Below are 21402 nucleotides of genomic sequence, written 5' to 3'. Positions count from 1 at the left end.
GAGGTGGCAAGAATACACAGAAGAACTGTACAAAAAAGATCTTCACGACCAAGATAATCACGATGGTGTGATCACTCACCTAGAGCCAGACATCCTGGAATGTGAGGTCAAGTGGGCCTTTGGAAGCATCACTACGAACAAAGCTAGTGGAGGTGATGGAATTTCAGTTGAGCTATTTCAAATCCTAAAAGATGATGCCATGAAAGTGCTGCACTCAATATGCCAGCAAATTTGAAAAACTCAGCAGTGGCCACAGGACTGGAAAAGGTCAGTTTTCATTCCAATCCCAAAGAAAGGCAATGCCAAAGAATGTTCAAATTACCACACAATTGCACTCATCTCACATGCTAGCAAAGAAATGCTCAAAATTCTCCAAGCGAGGCTTCAACAGTACATGAACTGAGAACTTCCCAGACGTTCAAACTTGATTTAGAAAAGGCAGAGGAAACAGAGTTCAAATTACCAACATTCAAAAAAAAAAAAAAAAGCTAACATTCGTTGGATCATAGCAAAAAGCAAGAGAGTTCCAGAAAAACATCTACTTCTGCTTTACTGACTATGCCAAAGCCTTTGACTGTGTGGATCACAACAAACTGTGGAAAATTCTTAAAGAGATAGGAATACCAGACTGCCTAACTTGCCTCCTGAGAAATCTGTATGCAAGTCAAGAAGCAACAGTTAGAACTAGGTACAGAACAAAGACCCGGTTCCAAATTGGGAAAGAAGTACATCAAGGCTGTATACTGTCACCCTGCTTATTTAACTTATATGCAGAGTATGTCATGAGAAATGCTGGGCTGGATGAAGCACAAGCTGGAATCAAGATTGCTGGGAGAAATATCAATAACCTCAGATATACAGATGATACCACCCTTATGGCAGAAAGTGAAGAAGAACTAAAGAGGCTCTTGATGAAAATGAAAGAGGAGAGTGAAAAAGCTGGCTTAAAACTCGACATTCAAAAAACAAAGACCATGGTATCTGGTCCCATCACTTCATGGCAAATAGATAAGTAAACAGTGGAAACAGTGACAAATTTTATTTTCTTAGGCTCCAAAACCACTGCAGATGGTGACTGCAGCCACGAAATTAAAAGATGCTTGCCCCTGGAAGAAAAGCTATGACCAACCTAGACAGCATATTAAAAAGCAGAGACATTACTTTGCCGACAAAGGTTCATCTAGTCAAAGCTATGGTTTTTCCAGTAGTCATGTATGGATGTGAGAGCTGGACCATAAGGAAAGCTGAGCACCGAAGAACTGATGCTTTTGAAATGTAGTGTTGGAGAAAACTCTTTAGAGTCCCTTGGACTACAAGGAGATCCAAACAGTCCATCCTAAATGAAATCAGTCCTGAATATTCATTGGATGGACTGATACTGAAGCTGAAACTGAAACTCCAATACTTTGGCCACCTGATGCAAAGAACTGACTCACTGGAAAAGACCCTGTTGCCGGGAAAATTTGAAGGCAGGAGGAGAAGGGGATGACAGAGGATGAGATGGCTGGATGGCATCACCGACTCAATGCACATGAGTCTGAGCAAGCTCTAGGAGTTAGTGATAGACAGGGAAGCCTGGCCTGCTGCAGTCCATGGGGTGGCAAAAGGTTGGACATAACTGAGCAACTGAACCGAACATCCACTTCATTGTTCAGGACAAAAATTTAGCATTACCCTCTCAATTCCTTTCTTTACCCTATCCTCCAATTTAACCTATTAGTAAGTCTTATTTCCAACCATCGCAAATTAAACTCTCTTACCATTTCCAGGCCTCATTACTGTACAGATAACATTCAAACTCTTTACCATGACTCACACCAAATCTGGCCCTTGTCTATGACCTTCTCCAACCTCTTGTCTAACCTCAGCTGCCTACATAAGATTCACCAACTCCCCAGCTATACTGGCCCATTTTTCTTTCTTTTTTAAAATATTTATTTATTTGGCTGCACTGGGTCCTAGTTGCAGCACACAGGACCTACAATCTTCAGCTGCAGCATGTGAACTCTTAGTTGCAGCATGTGAGATCCAGTTCCCTGACCGAGGACTGAACCTGGGCCCCTTGCATTGGTAGTGCAGAGTCTTAGCCACTGGACCATCAGAGAAGTTCCTCCCTGGCCTGTTTTTCTTTAACAAATCAAGCTCATTCCTTTCTTAAGACCTCTGCCTATAACATTTGTTCCCTACATCTTTCAAGGCCAATTCTTTCTTGTTTCTTAGGTCTCAGCTCAAGCTTTTCGGAAAGCTTCCTGGGTCTCTTTACCTAAATATTAATAGTTAACCTCTGTCCCCAGTCAACTGCCAGTCTGTTGTTCTGTGTATTTCTTCATAGTGTTTATTGATATTTAAACACATCTTTATTTATCTATTTATCTTTATTTATCTTATTTATTATGTATCTCCCACCCCTCAATGAACATTCATCCCACCAGAGCAGAGGCCTATCAGTCTTGCTTTCTGCTGTATCCCTGGTGTCCAGCAGATAGTAGGCTCCCAATAATGTCATTGAAAGTTAAAACCAACAGAAATGTCAATTAATTATGAATATATTGAATAGTGCATAATAGTTTAAAACTTTTTTGGTAATTTTATTTTGCCTGATCTGTTGTCACCAGCAGCTCTAAGATGGTTGTGCTAAAATTATTCCTCCTCCTACGCTCTATCTTATTTACCTTTCACTGTTCTCTGTATCAAAGAGTAAAATCTCTTTGAAGGAATCAGATTTCTAAACAGACACATTTGCATGTTAATATGAAGGATTCTTCTTCAACTGTGAATGAGCTTTCTACAAAGGTGTATGTATGTGTGTAAGATTTAGGTGGGCCTGTTTCTCCTGCTTATGAATCTTTGTTTGCTACTTTATAAATTCCTTTTCTTTTCTCTGAGGAAAGGATTGTTTCTATTGAAACAAACAAGTGAGAACACAGAATTGCCTAGTTTGCTCTGCATAACTCTTTTTTTTCTTTTTTGGGGGCTGCACTGGGTCTTCACTGCAGTGCGTGGGCTTTCTCTAGTTGCGGTGTGCAGGCTTAGTTGCCCAGCGGAATATGGGATCTTAGTTCCCCAACCAGGGATTGAATCTGCATTGCCTGCATTGGAAAGCAAATTCTTAACCACTGGATCACCAGAGAAATCCCTGCATAACTCTTGATGATCCATATTGTCAAAGAAAATCTTTAGAAAGTAGTGCAAAGCAGGAAGCAGATAAATTTTTGGTGACTGTATGCCTCAATGGTATAAAGTCTCTTTGATTAGTTTGTAAAACAGAGTACCTACCTCATCCAGCATCTTTCTTTCTTTAATAGACTGGGTGACCCCTGAAGAGATCATAGAAAAGACAGGTTACACAAGAGCAGAAGACCTCCCTGCATGGAGGTGGATGGTGAAGTGATTCACATAAGACTGTGGGAGAAATAACACTGAACAGTGATCCTCTCTTTGTAAAACCACAGCTCCTTAATAGACTTCCTTCTAGAGAGACTGCTGATGCTTAATTTAACATTATAAAAGTGCTTGCTGCATGTGGATTTCTGCCTACAATTAAATAAATCCCTAGATTTTATGCTTAACATTGCCAGGAGCAGATTAGGTCCTATTAGTTATCAAAAGAAAAACATTTCCCCCCACACCACCAGCGTATCTGAACAAAGACATATGCACTAAAGATAAAACTTAGTTCAGTGTTACCGTTAAAGACCTTTCCTTAATTCAGATTCAACATCAGCAAAAACCTTAGGTGTTAAAATGTTAGGTGTCAAAATGCAATTTGGAGGTGTTAAAGGGAGGAGGGGAAAAATTATACGGTACTTACAAAAATAGCTAACTACCCATTTTCCTCCTGCAATTCCCAGGAAATATTTCAGTGTCCGTTCACACACAAACTCAGGATCTGCAAAATGGAAAACATCCAAAGGATTAGAAGTTTAAAACACAATTAGGAAAGGCTGCCATTAAGAAGCTGAAGCACCCCAGGCACCTTACACTACTTGAGATCAGTCTAGATGGATGATTCCAACACCTCTGGTGATAGACTCAGAGGCTGAAAGCACTTGTAATTCTAACCAGCCAGTGTGGATCTTTGGAAGTTTGGAAACGGCTGATAGGAAGGCAAGACCACGGGAAATGTCAGCCCTATTTTCTAGATGCCAAGGCCAGTTAAAGGTGTCTGTCATTGTGCTCAACAAATTACCCATGTTGGTAGTATTGATATGTGTGGACGGGGAGGATCTATTTTACTCGATGGTACATGTGAAAGGAGAAGGAAAAAGTATTATTGAAATCCTAAATTTGAAATGTCAATGTAAGCAATGAATTTTCACCTCTAGAACTTCTACTTGGGGAACCCTAACCCTAATTCCTAATTCTCCTGCAAGTGACCAAAAAAAAAGTATTTTCATAGTTTTCCTCTTTTCAACTTAAGTATTTTAGAAAGCAGCTGAAGAATCCCTTCTGTTTATTTTTTTGTGTTTTAAAGGCCCCTGTGAAGGACTAAGGTAACTCAGGAAAGAACACTTAGTTTTAAACAGGAGAAATGTATTTAACTAAATCCTGAACACAGCAGGCCATCTGCCAGGAGTAGCAACTGCTGTTCTTCCTAACCGAATTCTTCACAAATTAAAAAAAAATCTCTGCCCCTCACCCCCACCCCTGCCCACACACAATGTTTAAAGCTTTTTGTTTAACTGCTGTGAAGGTTGATTTAATAATATGTTTTAAACCCAGAAATTTTAGGTCATTTCTAGTTTAAAAGCAACAAATGTATTATTGCCTTTAGGTTTAAAGACTTGAACCACTTTCAATGTAATTTGCATTTTAAAGTTTTCTTTTCAACTATCAGCAGCCTTGATCCAAACCTATAGCTTAAGATATATTCAAGTTTAAAGATATTCATCTCTAAAACAGTACTTAGTTCATGGTACCTTGTTTTGTTGTCTGGTTCCTGTGAGCATTATCCTCTGTCCCTGTGGTACAATCGTAATACAGTAGAAACCAAAGCTCTTACAGAGGTTTTAAGGCGATGTGTCCCTGCCAAGGAGTCTTGACCCCACGCTCAAGAACCTACAGTTGTATGAACAGAAAACCCGAGAGGACTAGAGAATCCATTTTGTTAGGCAGTTTTTAAGAGGTGGGCTTCAACCTGCATCTTCTGTTTGCCACAGGAACCCGTCTTTGCTTTCTAGAGCCCATGAGTAAGCCTAACCCCTTCTCCAGACAACGATTCTTCAGATATTTGAAGACACTTGTCTTGTTTCCTTAGGTCTTCTTATTTCTTCATTTCTTCTTCTAATGACATTGCTCTGAATTCCCTTTCCCCATTCCCTTCATCTACCTCTGGATAAACTGTTGTCAGGGACCAGTGTGAAAAGAAAGCATGGTGCTCAAAACAGAGCATGTATCTTCCAGAGCTCGCTCTAGAGGGGGTGGGGTTGTGTGTGTGTGGGGGGGTGTCAGGATCATCACCTCACTTGCTCTGGTGTTAGGGTTGTATCAGTAAGGCCCAATTTCAAATGAGCTTTGTTAGTGGCCCTGAAATGTTTACTCAGATTTACCTTACAGTCAACTAAAAGCCTCTGAGGTCTCCCTTGTCATCACATAAGTGGAACTTAAGATTTTAAAAGGGGAAGGTGTTGGACAAATGAATTTTTCCTTTCTTTTTCCTTTTTCATATGCTAGGCTATCTCAGAGCAATAACTGGACTTGTTTCCTGAAAAACTCTCAACCACACTGAAACTAGAGTTTGAGTGGAGTGAGGACATGGAGTGGACATGGAACCAGGGTTTCCAACCACCTAGATTTTGAATAAGTAGATTTCACTTCTACTCATTCCTCTCTTTGCCCCATGTGTTTCTTAGGACTTGGGCTCTGTCCTACCCAGAAAGCCCTCACACAGCGTAGTCCAGGCAAGGTGGACTAGAAGTGATTCATCATTCTGGCTTATCACTCTCCAATATTAACCCAAAATAAAAGAGGTTCAGTTTAGTTCAGTTCAGTCGCTCAGTCGTGTCCGACTCTTTGCGATCCCATGAATCGCAGCACGCCAGGCCTCCCTGTCCATCACCAACTCCCAGAGTTCACTCAGACTCAAGTCCATCAAGTCTGTGATGCCATCCAGCCATCTCATCCTCTGTTGTCCCCTTCTCCTCTTGCCCCCAATCCCTCCCAGCATCAGAGTCTTTTCCAATGAGTCAACTCTTCACATGAGGTGGCCAAAGGACTGGAGTTTCAGCTTTAGCATCATTCCTTCCAAAGAAATCCCAGGGCTGATCTCCTTCAGAATGGACTGGTTGGATCTCCTTGCAGTCCAAGGGACTCTCAAGAATCTTCTCCAATACCACAGTTCAAAAGAGGTTCAGGAAGTAGCAAAACTTATTATTTTTCTTTCATCAGGTAACAACTTACTGACTATTGGAAGAGGATCATTCATGCTATGCTTAACAAATACTCCCATTTCTTCATGTAGTTTTACACAACAGATATAGCATATTCTATAAAGGCTCTTGGTATACCTGTTTTCATAATGACATGAGTAGTCTCTTCAGTAATTAGATTAGTTAAAGTGACATGATGTTTTCTGGCAAATTTCTGCACAAGCATCTGAAACCAAACCAAATATTACATTATAATAAATTACCTCTAGTACACAGCTTGAGAATTAGTTATCCCAGTTTTGAATTTCCATTTCTTCTCATAAAAAGTATACCCTTTTTATTCTAATATGAAGTCTCAAAATAAGTAGTAATTTAATAAAAATTATGTACAAATCAGAGGAAGAAATTCTGAAGTAGTCTGTGCTAGCAGACATAGAATTATAACCAAAGATTCAAAATAATATTAATTTTCCCTTTAATAACAGATATGAAGATATCATTTGATTCCCTAAGACAGTTTCTTTGTGGAGTGACACCCTTTTATACTATAATTTAGATTTATGAGTCTATACTTTATAAACTGAGGGGTAACTAGCCTATACAGAAAGTTATGCTCAGATAAGTGGCTTATAAAGAACTAGATTCACCCTGGTGACAGTTTCAAAACAGTCAACTCAAGATGCTTCTAAAGGTTAATACAAATCTATCAATTCCTCTTAAGGAGAAGGATTGGAAGAAACACACACTCTCCTCAAAAGAAATCTAGAGCCTTTGAGCTATTATCTAGCAACCAAATAAAAAAATCAATAGGCAGTAAAAGAAATTAACCAGATCCATTATGGACACAGCTGACATAATTAGCAGCTACTGCTTGGTAAATAATTTTGTTTACTAAGGGTCATCATTGACTAGCCATCACCACCCACGCCAGTATTTATGGGTGCCACGAGACTGCAATGGAGGCCCAGCAACTTTCTTTCATGCTGCCTCACTCCATACTGCCACAGGGCACTGAAAAAGACAAGCTGGAGAAGTTAATGATATCCTCCCCCTTTTCCCACTGCCCTCTGCCAGGATCATTAGCAATTCTGAACTGATTAATTGCTGAAATCCCAGCCTTGAAACAGTGTTCAGTTAGAAGAGCAACTGCTGAAAAGATCATCTTAATATGGGCTTCAGAATTAATCATGTGTAATACAGTCAGAAGCTTTCATAATAAATTTACTACACTTCAGCAAGTCTGAATAGAGCTGAAAAGTTTTCCTCTTTGCTTGTTTAAAGACAACAGTACCCAAGCCACTTAGAATCTAATATGCAGTTCAGGATTGCCCAGGGCAAGAAAGATTACATCATTTTAGCCTCCTGTGAAAAGCTGATCTCACAAAACAAAGGAATGAGAAATGCTAATTTTCAACGAATAAATGAGAATTTTAGATGTGTTGGCAAAAGACCAAAAGCAACATTATCAGACATACATATGAATTATTAGAGCAAACAGCTATTTTGGGCACATGGTTATGAGGTGAGACTTCTTGCATTATTGATGAGATTCACTGTCTCTACTAGGGCAGTCATAGCTTACTTTTTGCCATTTTGGTAATGAGACACATCTGGCCACAGAGATCAGGTGGAGCTGCTAACCTATCAACAAGCTAGGATGAGAAATGGCTTCTATCCCAGGAAGGATATATCAAGACAGATATTTAAGAATGAGTGTGTGCATGCTAAGTTGCCTCAGTTGTGTCCGACTCTTTGTGACCCTATGGACTATAGCTCGCCAGGTTCCTCTGTCCATGTGATTCTCCAGGCAATTCTCCAGGCAAGAATACTAGAGTGGGTTGCCATGCCCTCCTCCAGGGGATCTTCCTGATCCAGGGATTGAACCTGAATCTCTGATGCCTCCTGTTATTGACAGGTGGGTTCTTTACCATGAATGCCACCTGGGAGGCCTCATTTAAGAATGAGTGAATCATTTCTCTGCATGCAATAAATGACATCCACTATTGAATCTTTTCAATAGTGAAAATAGCTGAAGCTCCAATACTTTGGCCACCTGATGTGAAGAACTGACTCATTAGAAAAGACCCTGATGCTGGAAAAGATTGAGCGCAGGAAGAGAAGAGGACAGCAGAGGATGAAATGGTTGGATGGTATCACTGATTCAATGGACACGAGTTTGAGCAAACTCCGGGTGATAGTGAAGTGTCCTGGCGTAGCCTGGCGTGCTGCAATCCATGGAGTTGCAGTCGGACACAACTAAGAACTCAACAACAACAACAAAGAACAGTCAAATTCATAGAGATAGAAAGTAGAATGGTGATGCCAGGGGGATTGAGGTGTTATTGTTTAATAGGAACAGAATTTTAGTTTTGCAAGATGAACAAACTTCTGGAGATTGGTTGCACAACAATGTGATAAACTTAACACTAACAGAACTATACACTTAAAAATGGTTAAGAAGGTAAATTTCATGTTGTGTGTATTCTATCATAACAGTATAACAACACCAAAACAATGTAATAAGCCAGGATAAAAATAAATAAGCAATGGAAAAATGCTACTATCTGATGATGTGCTTAGAATCAGCTGAAATTTAATCATGCTGGTAAGTTCACTCAAGGTAGGAAAAAGATGCCTTATACTTACTTTTTTCAATAGAAAGAAAATTAAAATTAAAAAAGCTCTGTATCATACTCAACACTCTAACCTTTCTGATAATATTTAATAACTATTTCCTTTAATAAATATATACAAAAATAACTCATGCTATAGTTTTATCTAGGTATGAATTTTTAGAAATTAGTAATGGAAATTAAATTACATAGAAATGAGCTTGTTGGCTAGATTTCTTCCTATAGGTTATTTACAGTTAATACCCATTTAAAACCATCTGCAGTATGTTAATGAAGGCTTGGTCATTAGGGAAACACATCTGGAGACACTCACAAGTTCTTTTGGGGTCAAGCCTGATGCCACCATAGAAAGTCTTTTGTTGCTTCTTTCTGTTGAAGATATCACTTCTGGCTTCTCTTTGCTCACACTTTCTTCCCTCAGGTTACAACAACCTGTAGTATTAGTAATGTGCGCAGCAGCTGGATTCTTGGTAGATTCTTCTACTCGAAATTGGGATAATTTCAGTGCAGAGGCTGAGGGTGGCATGCTGTGAACATGAGCTGGCTCTGGGGCTCTGTCTTCAGAAGGATCAGACTCGGGTTCATGAGAGAAAAGGCTGATTCCAGATTTCAGGTAAGGGGTTCCCTCTGGAAGGAATGAAGAAAGAAGTTTAATCTATATGGCCATGTATCTTGAATTATAACATCTAGTCTGCTAAGAATTAAAAAGATTAAGTTAGTTAAGAGAAAAATGGGTACATTAATAACACCTGGTAGATGTGCCAAGTGACAACTTTTCTGAAGGAAATCTAGCACGACGTGCAAAAGCTTTGTGTGTTTATACTCGCAGTCAACAATTCTAGTTTTAGAAATGTATCCTAAAGACATTAAAGAGGTCTGCACAAGTGTAGTCATGGGAAGGTTCACTGCAACAATGTTTATAACAGTAAAGATTTAGAAACAAACTAAATGTCCAATAATGAGATTTAAAAAATCATGCCACATCCATCACAATGGAGTCCTTACTCATCACGTATTCCATTGAATTACAATAAAATGGAGAAATGTACACACGTACCTTCATTGTAGAATTATTCACAATAGCCAAGAGGTGGAAGCAACCCAAATGTCTCAATGGATAAATGACTAAAGAAAATGTGATACACACACATACACACACACACACACAGTTTTTTTGTTTGTTAGTTGTGTTAATTTTTTTTTAGTTCATCTTGGCCATGCTGCTTGACATGTGGGATCCCAGTTCCCTGACCAGGGATAGAACTCGAACACCTTGCATTGGAAGCATGGAGTTTTAACCACTGGACTGCCAGAGAAGTCCCTCACACAATGGTTTTTAAAGAAAATCCTGTCACATGCTACAAACATGGATGAATGCTGAAGACAGTATACTAAATGAAAGAAGTCAGTCACAAAAGGATAAATACTGCATGATTCCATTTGTATGAGCTATCTAGAATAGCTAAACTCTTAGAAAGTAAAATGCTGACTCCCAGAGAATGGGGGGAGGGAGAAAAGGGAGTTGCTATTTAATGGGTACAGAATTTGTTTTACAAGATGAAAAATTTTAGAGATCTACTGCATAATAATGGGAGTATACTTAATATTGCTGAGCTCTTAAAAATGGTTAAGAGGTAAATTTTATGTATTTTTACCACAGTTAAAGATAAACTTAAAAATTTTAAAAGATACCATTTTTTTTTTGAAAGGAATTATGTTTATTTATTTATTTATGGTTGTGCTGGGTCTTCATTGCCGCTTGGGCTTTTCTCTGTTTGCTGTGAATGGGGGCTACTGTTGTGGTTCCTGGGCTCTAGAGGACAGGCCCGATAACCGGTAAAAAGGCTTAGTTCCCCTGAGGCATGTAGGATCTTCCCAGACCAGGGACTGGACCCATGTCTCCTGCACTGGCAGACAAATTCTTTACCAAACCACCAGGGAAGTCTAAGATACCACTGATTTTTAAGATGCTACCTTATTTCAGTCTTAACATGAAATATGTTTGTATCTTAGAATCCCTTAGATGCAATATTATAAAGCCTGCTTTCTATAATTTCTGTCATTTATCTATTTTAGTTCTTAGGGGATGGTTTTGATTCAAATGTATACTTCAAAAAAGTTTTTATCTTATATTGGGATATAGTTGACTTACAACATTGTATTAGTTTCAGGTATACAGAAAAGTGTTTCAGTTATAAGCAAATGTATACTTTAATCTTTGGACTGTTTGTGAAGATTTTGGTACTGCCTATATCAGTGAAACTTAAAAAAAATACAAATAGTTGACTAAAAACAATCAAAATGTTTTTAAATTAAAAAAAAAAAAGACATGCTTCTGATATATTAAAGATGGCAAAGAAATAATGATCATGATTTTTTATTAAAAAATTAAAGTTTATGTAAATTGACTAAAGATATATAGCATATTTCATTATTGATGACAAGAACATAGGTAGTTTGAAATGGCTTTTTTATTACTTATATTCTCCAACCATCTGGTACTGAACATATTAATACTTTTGTAAGGAAGGAAAAAGGGTTGAAAATGAGACAGCTACTTACGATGGTATCATTAAATTTTTCACTCAATAAATTATCAGCTATCATTACCAAATTAAAAAAATACACCATCCCCAAAACATTTCAGAAAATGTCACTACATCAGCAAGTAAGCACAGCTAAGTAGAATGTATGAGATTACTAAAAAGACCCCAGTGAATATGGCCAAATACATTTAGGTGCCTAAGAGCACCTTTTATGACAATGTGTTTTTGAGGATTAATTTAAAACTTTCTTTACCGATTAAAACCTTGATTTACAAGCCATAAAACACACCTTTCAGTTATAGTGATTTATAAGGCATAAGATATATAGCAATTTATATTCATTAATTCATAAAACAAGAGCTTACTTTAGAGATCTGACTCATTTTTCAATAAAGGACAGGCCTAAAACTTTACCCTAGGGCCCTAGAACTCTTATTTAACAGTTGAAGTAAAATATTTAGACAGTACCAAGAACTCTCTCATCCTCAAAACTGTTAGAGTTAAACCAATATAGAAAGATTAACAGTGGCAATAATTTTCCACTTGGATTAACATTCAAGCTATTTTTCTAACAGGTTTACATATAACAGATGCATTCTTGATAGACTACTACATTAGAAAGTTGATTCACCCAGAATGTCTTTAGGTAAGACTCAGAGTAAAATAAAAGTGTTTTCTCCACCAGAGCAGATGAAATATTACCTTGATCTTGTCTTGGCAAAAAAGACCCCATTAAATCTTGGGCCTCACACTTAGCCAGCTGTTGCTCCTCCATGTCAGCAACATTAATGGGCTCCTTTTGAGATGGGCAGTTTCTGTCCTGAAGACTCCTTGAGCTGTGCATATACCACCTATTATCCGACAACTGGAATTTAGAAGGGGAAGACCTGGAAAAAAGGAAGAAAGCAGAAAACCACTGCTGCAGCTTGTGAAAGGACTAATCACACTTTCTGAACAGCCAAGGCATAAGTGAAACAGCTCACTGTCACGGAGATTGGGAATGACTAGCGAAAGAGAACATAAGAGATGGCTAGGAGACTGGATTCATGATGTCTGCCAACATGTCAGGGCTGACATGTAACATCTCCCCTTAGGTGCTGGTCTGAGGCAGCATATCTCCTAGCTGTTTAAAAGCAGGTCAGCAAATTTCAGCAAATTATCCACCGACACTCATATTCTATACACTATTTCAAATGAATGTATGAGAATCAGCTCTCATGAAAATAGAAAATTGATTAATTTTGACATTGTTACACTCATTCTTTCTACCCAATTTTAGCAAAATTCATAGAACCATCCCTACTTCCTGCCTTTTCAATGTCCAAAATCACTCTAAAAACAAAAATCAGCTATAAAGTATCATTAGAAGAGCATATGTACATTGTAATTACTATATTCTTCCAGGTGTTTAGAACTTTGCTGAATAAGATATTTACCTACAGATTTAAAGGGCCTCAGAGATCAGATAATTAATTCAAGCAATTATTGGGTATTTACTATGAGTCAGGCATTAAAGCTAGGCTCTACAGATTAAAGATGAGCAAGACCTGAACTGTTGCTCAAGAGTCTAGTAGAGGGATGAAGTTCAATCAATGTGTAGGTTCTTTAATAGAAGTCTCAGGAGGGTACACTGGGATGGGGAAGGAGGAAGAGGAATATTTCATCTAAATATTAAATGGGTGATTAGCTCAATTGGATAAAGCATGGCAATGAGGCCATTATCTCTAAACACGGGTTCAGTGCCTATGGACGTCCAATCTTTTCACTCTCTATCACAGCCACCAGGCCAGCATCCCAGCCTCAAAAATATATCCTCAGTTCAGTTCAAGAGGTTTGGAAAAGATGGTGTGATTACATTATTGACAATATATCACTATTCCCAGTTAGATAAGTGGAAATAGACATATATTTGGTAGAAGCTCCATACATTATGAATTCTCTTTCTTTCCTGGAGTGGTGAGATGTGTGATTCTATCAGTTCTGAGACTCTTTACTGGACTATCAATTTGGAATAATAGTCCAGAACTTGTCCTTTTATTTTCACTGTTATTAAGATCAAATGAAGGTACTTTTAAAACTAGGTAGTGTTTCATAGTCTTATATCAATAGTGATGTGAATAACATCTCTTAAAAAATATTCTGAATATTTACTGGGGTAAATCAGTAGCTAAACTTTCTCTAGGAAGGCAAAAACTTCAATGAGGGCAAGTATGGCCTTAGAGAAATCTACCTTCAGCCTCCAGGCTTACTGAGGTTTTAGTTCTATATACATATATATATATATATATTTTTTTTTTTAACATTTTTTAAATTGGAGTATAATTGCTTTACATTGTTGCTAGTTTCTGGTACACAACGAAGTGAATCATATATCCCTGCACTTGAACCTCCTTCCCTCCCACCCCTCACTAGTTCTCTATTTTATTCCAACATAGAGAAGGGGTAGATCTACTGTGCATGCCTCATGTTGTAGCTCATGCCTGGTATAGGTCCGAAAAGCGAACATGAAATTAAACAAAAGAAGTGTCCTATGGCAATGAGAGGTTAGAAATGTCTATGTACAAAAACCTAGAGAAAGTATGGCAAAAAAAAATTAACAATAAGAGTTTAATGTCAGTACAGGTGCTATTTAGCTTCCCAGACTTGATATTTATTACTTCTTACCTTTCCATTCCTGGTTCTTTATTTTTATTGGTAGAACTATCCAGAGATACTGGAAACTTGTCAGCAGAGAGGCTTTCAGGATTCTGGCTTCTAGAATAGTCTCTACTTTTCTCTGAAGTTAATATTGCTTTAAATGGAATGAAAAAACAAAGAAATCAACTTTACTGCTTTGTCTTGATGGTGATCATTTAGGTGAAATTATTGATTTTTTTCAAAAGCAGCAATCTGTGACAATCAAATTGGTTTTTAAACAGGTATACCAGACAGAATTCTATAAACACAAGCAATACTGCACCAAATGGAACTAAATGACTAAAAAATAATAATGACAATAAAAAAGAACACTTTAAAACTGGGTAAATAAAGATACCCAGCTGAGACAAGGTTGAAAAAATCATATATTTATATTTTTTGACCCTGAATGATAAGGAAACAAGAATAGGAAAATGAATTTTTATCTCTGCTACAAACTACACTCAAATCCTCTCATATAATAGGGAAAAGAAAGTACTAGAAGGCACAAAGCACACCCCTCTTCCATCCCTATTTGCCTCCACATCAAAGATTGTATAGGATGGGGTTTAAGCTTCTACATGTGTGTGGAAACATGAGGGAGGGGTTAGATGAGAAAGAAAAGAGGTGACATTTTGCTTCACATTTTCAATTATTAAGAAAATAATAAACTGAAAAACCAATACAAATGAAAAACTCAAGGTGCCCACTGATAAGGAACCTAGAAGTAATATATGGAACTAATGATGAACTGGTACAAGAAAGGAAAAAACACAGAAGAGACCCAAGGCAAAGTTCTGGCATGTTAGTACATCCTTTTTATTTATTAATTCCTCCAAATGTATTATTGTGCCACTTCTTTCTAGAAAGTGGCTTAAAGGCAGAAATATTTAAAAAGCAAAAACAAATAAACATTACAAATGTCTTCTATCCATTACAAAGTCACTGACAACTGTAATTTATTTTGAGCTTTTATAGGAAAGCCAAACTCCATAAATCTAGACAGAAAAATGTAAACAAAGGGCTGTATTAATTAAACTATTTTTTAAGACACTGAGTAGCCTGGGGGGAAAAATCATTGATTTCCTGAGTTAATCCTCAAATACATTATTTATAGCTTCCTATATAATCATCTTTTCTGGACCTGTGCCTTTCTAGGAACACAAGAACCCTACCCTGGGGGTAAGGTGCTGAAATGAAGGAGGGTCTAACCATAAACCAGCGGGTTTTTCTTTCAACTGGAAAGTAAAGTGTTGTTAATATAGGCATCACTTTCCACCTAAATATAGGGTGATCACTGATAGAAGGTAATGTGCAGTCTCTAAGGAAACAAATCAAACAATTAACCACTGGAAAAGGTTCTTTTTTTTTTTTTTGGTTGTTTTTAAAGTGAAAGAGTGGGAAGGGAAAGGCCTCAGAGACAAACACAGATATTAAAAAGTCATTCAATCACCTGGACAGTTAACATACGAGTTCCTCTTTTCACTACAATAAAGCCCAAACTACAAAGAAAATAAGCTACCCTGAGTTAGGATGCAATAACTCAGTATTACCTAAAAAAACACAGGGAAAAATGTTACTGCTCTTCTTTTTCCTTAATCCTTTTTTCATAAAAGCAGGGATCCAGTGCCCAAGTATTAGAATAGTACTGTAATCTCCCCAAAATCATTCCTTCATCTGTGGATCTTAACATTAGTTATATTCTTCATGGGTATGGAGTATGGGTCAGACCAAACATTTAATAAATTTTACTGACTGCCTATTAGGTACTAATAAGCACTGATGCAAAGTATTGCGAAGAATCAAAGGAAAAGACAATGAAGAGGGAGGAAAGAGATACTGACTTGTGATAAGCCCTAAGTGTCCATGAATGAATGTACTGTAGGACAACAAAGCTCAGATGTACCTGAAAATTATCTCAGCTATAATAGACTATGATGTTACAAATGCTTATGTTTGCTTTACGAATGACAGGTAATCCAGGAGGAAAACAAAAAGCAAAAAAAAAAAGCAAAGTGCATGGTATGAAATAGCTTTACCTGCAGAGGGAAGTACACATAATTTGTAATGGTTAAGAATACACGTTTGCACAAAAATATTATGTAGACTTGGGGATGACCCTCAGATAATCAGTAGGGCAGATCTAGGCTGAGGACAGGACATTTGATATAGACCTTAGAAAGGGGGCTTTCATCATCTTTAAGAATACTGAATCTTAAATAAAAACTTGTGAAACCTGATCAAGTCGAGTCACTCACTACTAGCAATGTACTAATGTTGACTTCTTAGTCTTGACAATTGTACCATGGTAATGCAAGACGACAACATCCGGAGAACCTGAACTAGGTAAGGGGTAGAGTTCCTGGAGGAACTCTCCGTACTATCCTTGCTCCTTTCAGGAAATCTAAAGTTATTCAAAAATAAAACATTTATTTAAAAAACAAGTTATTTTAATACAGCTGAAGGTAAACAGAACTCCTTTTCCCAAGATAAGAAGCTGCGTGAGGATTTCCAATGCTTCCAATGCAGGGGACGTGGGTTTGATCGCTGGTAGGGGAAGTAAGATCCCACATGCCACGGCACTGTAGCCAAAAAAACAGTTTCCTTGAATTTCAGTTAGAATCACACCAATTTAAGAGGGAAAAAGAAACAAAACTTAAGCTATTAAGTTGATGCTCAAAATGTTTCATAACTAAACCCACAAAACTCCAAAATCCATATCCAGAAATTTTCTTTCAGTAACTCTAGAGTGGGCTTCAGAGTTTTGTTTTCTGTTTGTTTTAATATTTATTACTTGGCTGAGCTGGGTCGTAGTTGCGGCAAGCAGGATCTTTAGTTGTGGCATGTGGGATCTAGTTCCCTGACCAAGGATTGAACCCAGGTCCCCTGGTTAGGAGTGTAGAGTCTTAGCCACTGGACCACCAGAGAAGTCCCTGGGCTTCAGAGTTTTAATCAAGTGAATTAAAATATTCATCGAGGGGACTTCCCTGGTGGTCCAGTGGCTGAGAATCCACCTTACAACGAGGGGGGACGTAGGTTTGATCCCTGGTCTGAGAACTAAGGTCCTACACACTGCCATGAAGTAAGCCCATGAGCCATAACTAGAAAGCCTGTGTGCCACAACTTTGTTGCTGAAACTAAGACCCAACACAGCCAAATAAATAAATATATTAAAAAAATGTATTTATTGAGTACCTACTGTGTTTCAGGAACAGGTGTAAGGGTTCTCTGCCCACATGGATCTTATATTCTAGTGGGAGGTAATAAGGAACTCTAAACAATATGCAAGACAAATTAGATATTGTTAAAAGTTAATAAGGGCTATGAAAAAAAGTAACAGTCTAACAGGGTAAAATGGGCCTGGAAAAATCAGAGACTTAAAAATCATGATTAAAAAATATTGTGTTTATGGGTGATCCTGAGAAGTAGCATTTCAGCATTTTGAACAACATATTCAAATTATGCAAATAAAAGTGGTCATGGCAGATACTCCCTGTGGAGTTGGAACTTTTTTTTTAATGGGGAACTTCTCATAATCCTCTCCTCCCCTCCTCTCAACATTTACCCACTACCTTCTGAGGACGTTATAATTTCATAAGAAAGCAGACCAATGAATACGTTTATTACAAAGGATAGAATAAAAGCTTTCTCTAAAGAAAAATGTTTTATATAGAGATTTGGAAGAAATTTTCAGTTTGTCAAATTCATAGTAAAACAGAATATATAAAACTATAGCAAATTTGGGAAAAAAAAACCACAAACATTTTGTGTACAGATCTTCAGGAAAAAATAAACACCCTCCCCACAAAGATGAGATAACAAATTTACAGACATATTCAAAGCCAGACAATAACATTTTGTATCTGGTGCATTAAAACTGAAAGTCATCTGTTTTTAGGCTGAAGATGGTGAAATCATCAAAGAGAATTGTGATGGGTTAGAGATTTTGGGCTTCGTTATCTGGGAGGTGAACTAAATGAAGATAAAGTTACAAAGAACGTATTTAAGGAAATACATTTTGAACCACTGCCATAGCAACAGAGTTCCTAGCTTCTCATCCATGAGCTACTGTTTCTGAACATAAAAACACTGCAAGGCACACTCTACAATCAAGGCCATTCTACTGAATAATTAAGAGTAGAGTTCCTAGAAAGACTCAAATGAAGGCCCCTTGGCCCCTGTAGCACTGATGAAAGGAGCAATGAAGAAGGGACTTTAACACTAAGTTAGCTAGATGGCTATCACTGAGATAGCTGTAAAGAGCACTGTGGGAGGGCCCACCATACCTGCCAGTTCCTAAGCACCAGCTCTCCCCTAGGACCCAGGCCTGTGTCTTGCATTTTATCTGTGTGTCTACATATTTGCTTCTATTTAGAACAGTGACTGATATGTTGTCTTTCATAGCCCTTTTCTAATTAAAATTCAAATTTTCATCTCACTTTCATTTATGTGAGGTTATTCCTCAGGTCAGTGCTCACTTTTTCCAACTCAGAACAACTCTACCTGTCTGGTTACTCCAAATGCCTCCTCTTGTCTTGGTGATAACAGTCATGAATAATTGGGCTTTCTGTGGATCAAGGTGCAGTTCCTAAAGTATGTAAATCGTGTCCAACTCTTGTGACCCATGGACTGAAGCCTGCAAGGCTCCTCTGCCCAGGGGACTTCCCAGGCAAGCATACTGGAGTGGATTGCCAACTCCTTCTCCAGGGGATCTTCCTGACCCAGGGATCAAACCTGCATCTCTTTGTCTCCTGCACTGGCAGGTGGATTCCTTACCCTTGAGCCAACTGGAAAGCTCATGAAGTATGTCTAGACATCTCTCTCTACAAACCAAAAAGTACATTAAATAAGAGTTTTGTGATCTGACACCAGTGTTATAAGGAGTTAAGTCGAGTGGTTTTTAGTAAGCTTTCTAAAATTATGGGGTCACCTATTTCCAGCCTGCCCCATGACATTCAGGTCCCTGTGGGCACCCCCATGGCATTTTCTTACTGTGGGTAGTCAGAGAGCAACACTTACTAACACTCTTGGTCCCTCTGAATGGCAAATTAGTTGTAAGCAGGAACTAGAAGTAAGGCTCTAAGATTTCCCACCACGTGACTCAGCAAATACATGCTGAGCAAAGATCATAAAATATTGGTGCTGGGTTCATACCTTTCAGAAAGAGATAAAGGCTTAGAGAGGGAAGAATTTTGCTTAAGGTAACAGAGATTGGCCAGTATTACAAACCTCTTTCTGATGTGTCTTGCTCTAGATTTAGCAGGTGCTCTGGGCCACGAGAATCAGCTGTGAGGGAAGCAGAGCTGAGGGAAGGCTGGCTCCCGTGCCGCTCTAACACAGCTTCCAGCTCGGCCATTTCCTGCTGGAGCTTTAGTAGGTTATCTTGCATGGTATCCCTCTGCTGCAGACACGAGAAAATGAAACAAAAAAAGTCATATGCTTTTACAATAGAAACTTGCCAGAAAGCAAGAATATGTCAAACCAATTAATTTTAGCATGGGAACTGAAATCACCTCATATGGAATTATGAGTTCTGGCTGAACACCTTTTAACTCTACTATATTCACACAATTAATGCCCATGAAATTATTTCAAAACAATGTTAGAGGAGGAAGAAAAACTCCTCAAACCCTCTCAAGTATCCCCTAGCAGTGGAAGTACAGAGTCTTAACCACTGGACTGCCAGGGAAGTCCCAACTGTGATGTCTTTAAAAAAAATTTTTTTTAATTATTTGGCCATGCTGCAGGGCATGCAAGATCTTAGTGCCTTAACCAGGAATCGAACCCATGCCCCCTGCAATGGAAGCTTAGAGTCTTAACCATTGAATCGTCAGGAAATTCCCAGTGGTGATGGTCTTTTGAAGTTAGTTATTTTCTTTTAATGCTAGGGAGTGAAAGAATAATTAAGGTACTTTTTTGGTATTTACAGTTAGCATGATTGGAGAAGGAAATGGGAACCCATTTCAGTATTCTTGCCTGGGAAATCCCATGGACAGAGGAGATTGGAGGACTACAGTCCATGGGGTCACAAAGGGTTGCTCTTTCACACTCAGGGTGGATTTTCGAGCTCCAAGTCACACACTGAAGAACTACCTCATTTTATACTGCTTTGTGTAAAAATAAAGACTACTGTTTAAGAGAAAAAAAATTAGCATAAGAGTTAGTCCATATAAAAATGTCTGATTTCTGGCTTGTGAGGTCTCTTCCTTTTTGGGGATTCTTTGAACATTTATCTATAACAGGAAGAGCACCGAGTTAACTCATTAACTTATCTATTTGTTCATTTAACTATTTGCTGACCACCTATTATGTGCCAGGCACTGTCACAGGCTGGGGATACAGCCCTCGTGGTGCTGCCTTTCTAGACAGTGACAGGGTACCTAAAGATCCATCTCCACGAAGAACCTGCTAGAAGAAAGGGGCCCACAGAAAGAGCCCTCAGAAAGCCTGTAAGCTGTTACTGTTTTCAACTCAAGATAACAGGCTCCTCTTGCTTATGGGGCTCCTGATGTTTATTTCTCCAGATGAAGAAGAAACCTGCTTAGGCTAAGGTTTTTGATTAGCAAAGTATCAGATAAGTAAGGCACTCTCCAAAATATATAATTATTTTCTGTAAAAAATTTTTTAAAATTTATTTTTAGTTGAGTGGGGTCTTCCTTGCTACATGAGGATTTTTTCTAGTTTCAGTGTACAGGCTTCTCATTGCAGTGGCTTCTCTTGTTGCAGAGCACGCGCTCTAGGGCACATGGCCTCCCGTAGTTGCAGTGTGTGCGCTTGGTTAGTTGTGGCTCGTGAGCTCTAGAGCATGGGCTCAGCAGCTGTGTGGCATGTGGAATCTTCCAGGGCCAGGGATCAAACCCTACACTGGCAGGTGGATTCTCATCTACTGTACCACCAGGGAAGTCACAAAATACACAATTCTTCATTACTTTTAGAAGGAGCATGTATGGCTGCCAGCAAACCCCGGGGAAATACAAATTGCTTCACTCTGTTTCTTCTTCAGATCCTTGCAAATGACTCTGCTCTCTACTAAAAACAAGTCATCTACTTTCTCCTGCTATACTGAATTCACAGTTTTTAGGAGGTTTTTATGATTGGTAAATGTATTCCCTGCTCCACAAAGGCTTCTACTGCTATCCTGAGACTGCCGTGCTGCCAGAGTGTCCACAGCAGCACCAT

The 21402-nt window shown here is 38.4% G+C and overlaps 1 protein-coding gene across 5 annotated transcripts in view; it reads right to left on the bottom strand.

The window, feature by feature from the left end:
- BRCA1 (BRCA1 DNA repair associated) overlaps positions 1-21402 on the bottom strand; it is a 71637-nt gene that overhangs the window by 11260 nt on the left and 38975 nt on the right. For all 5 annotated transcript variants that reach the window (XM_055575776.1, XM_055575778.1, XM_055575774.1 and 2 more), the window contains 7 exons: positions 19453-19624; positions 14212-14338; positions 12250-12434; positions 9315-9628; positions 6507-6594; positions 3812-3889; positions 3277-3317 (listed from right to left, as the gene is read on the bottom strand). In XM_055575776.1, coding sequence (XP_055431751.1) covers positions 3277-3317; positions 3812-3889; positions 6507-6594; positions 9315-9628; positions 12250-12434; positions 14212-14338; positions 19453-19624 — 1005 coding nt within the window. The remainder of the gene's footprint in view (positions 1-3276; positions 3318-3811; positions 3890-6506; positions 6595-9314; positions 9629-12249; positions 12435-14211; positions 14339-19452; positions 19625-21402) is intronic.

The sequence above is a fragment of the Bubalus kerabau genome, chromosome 4 (assembly GCF_029407905.1).
Source record: "Bubalus kerabau isolate K-KA32 ecotype Philippines breed swamp buffalo chromosome 4, PCC_UOA_SB_1v2, whole genome shotgun sequence".
In the NCBI taxonomy this organism is placed as follows: Eukaryota; Metazoa; Chordata; class Mammalia; order Artiodactyla; family Bovidae; genus Bubalus; species Bubalus kerabau.
Note: the sequence above shows the minus strand (reverse complement) of the source record. Positions and strands in the feature narration are given on the sequence as shown.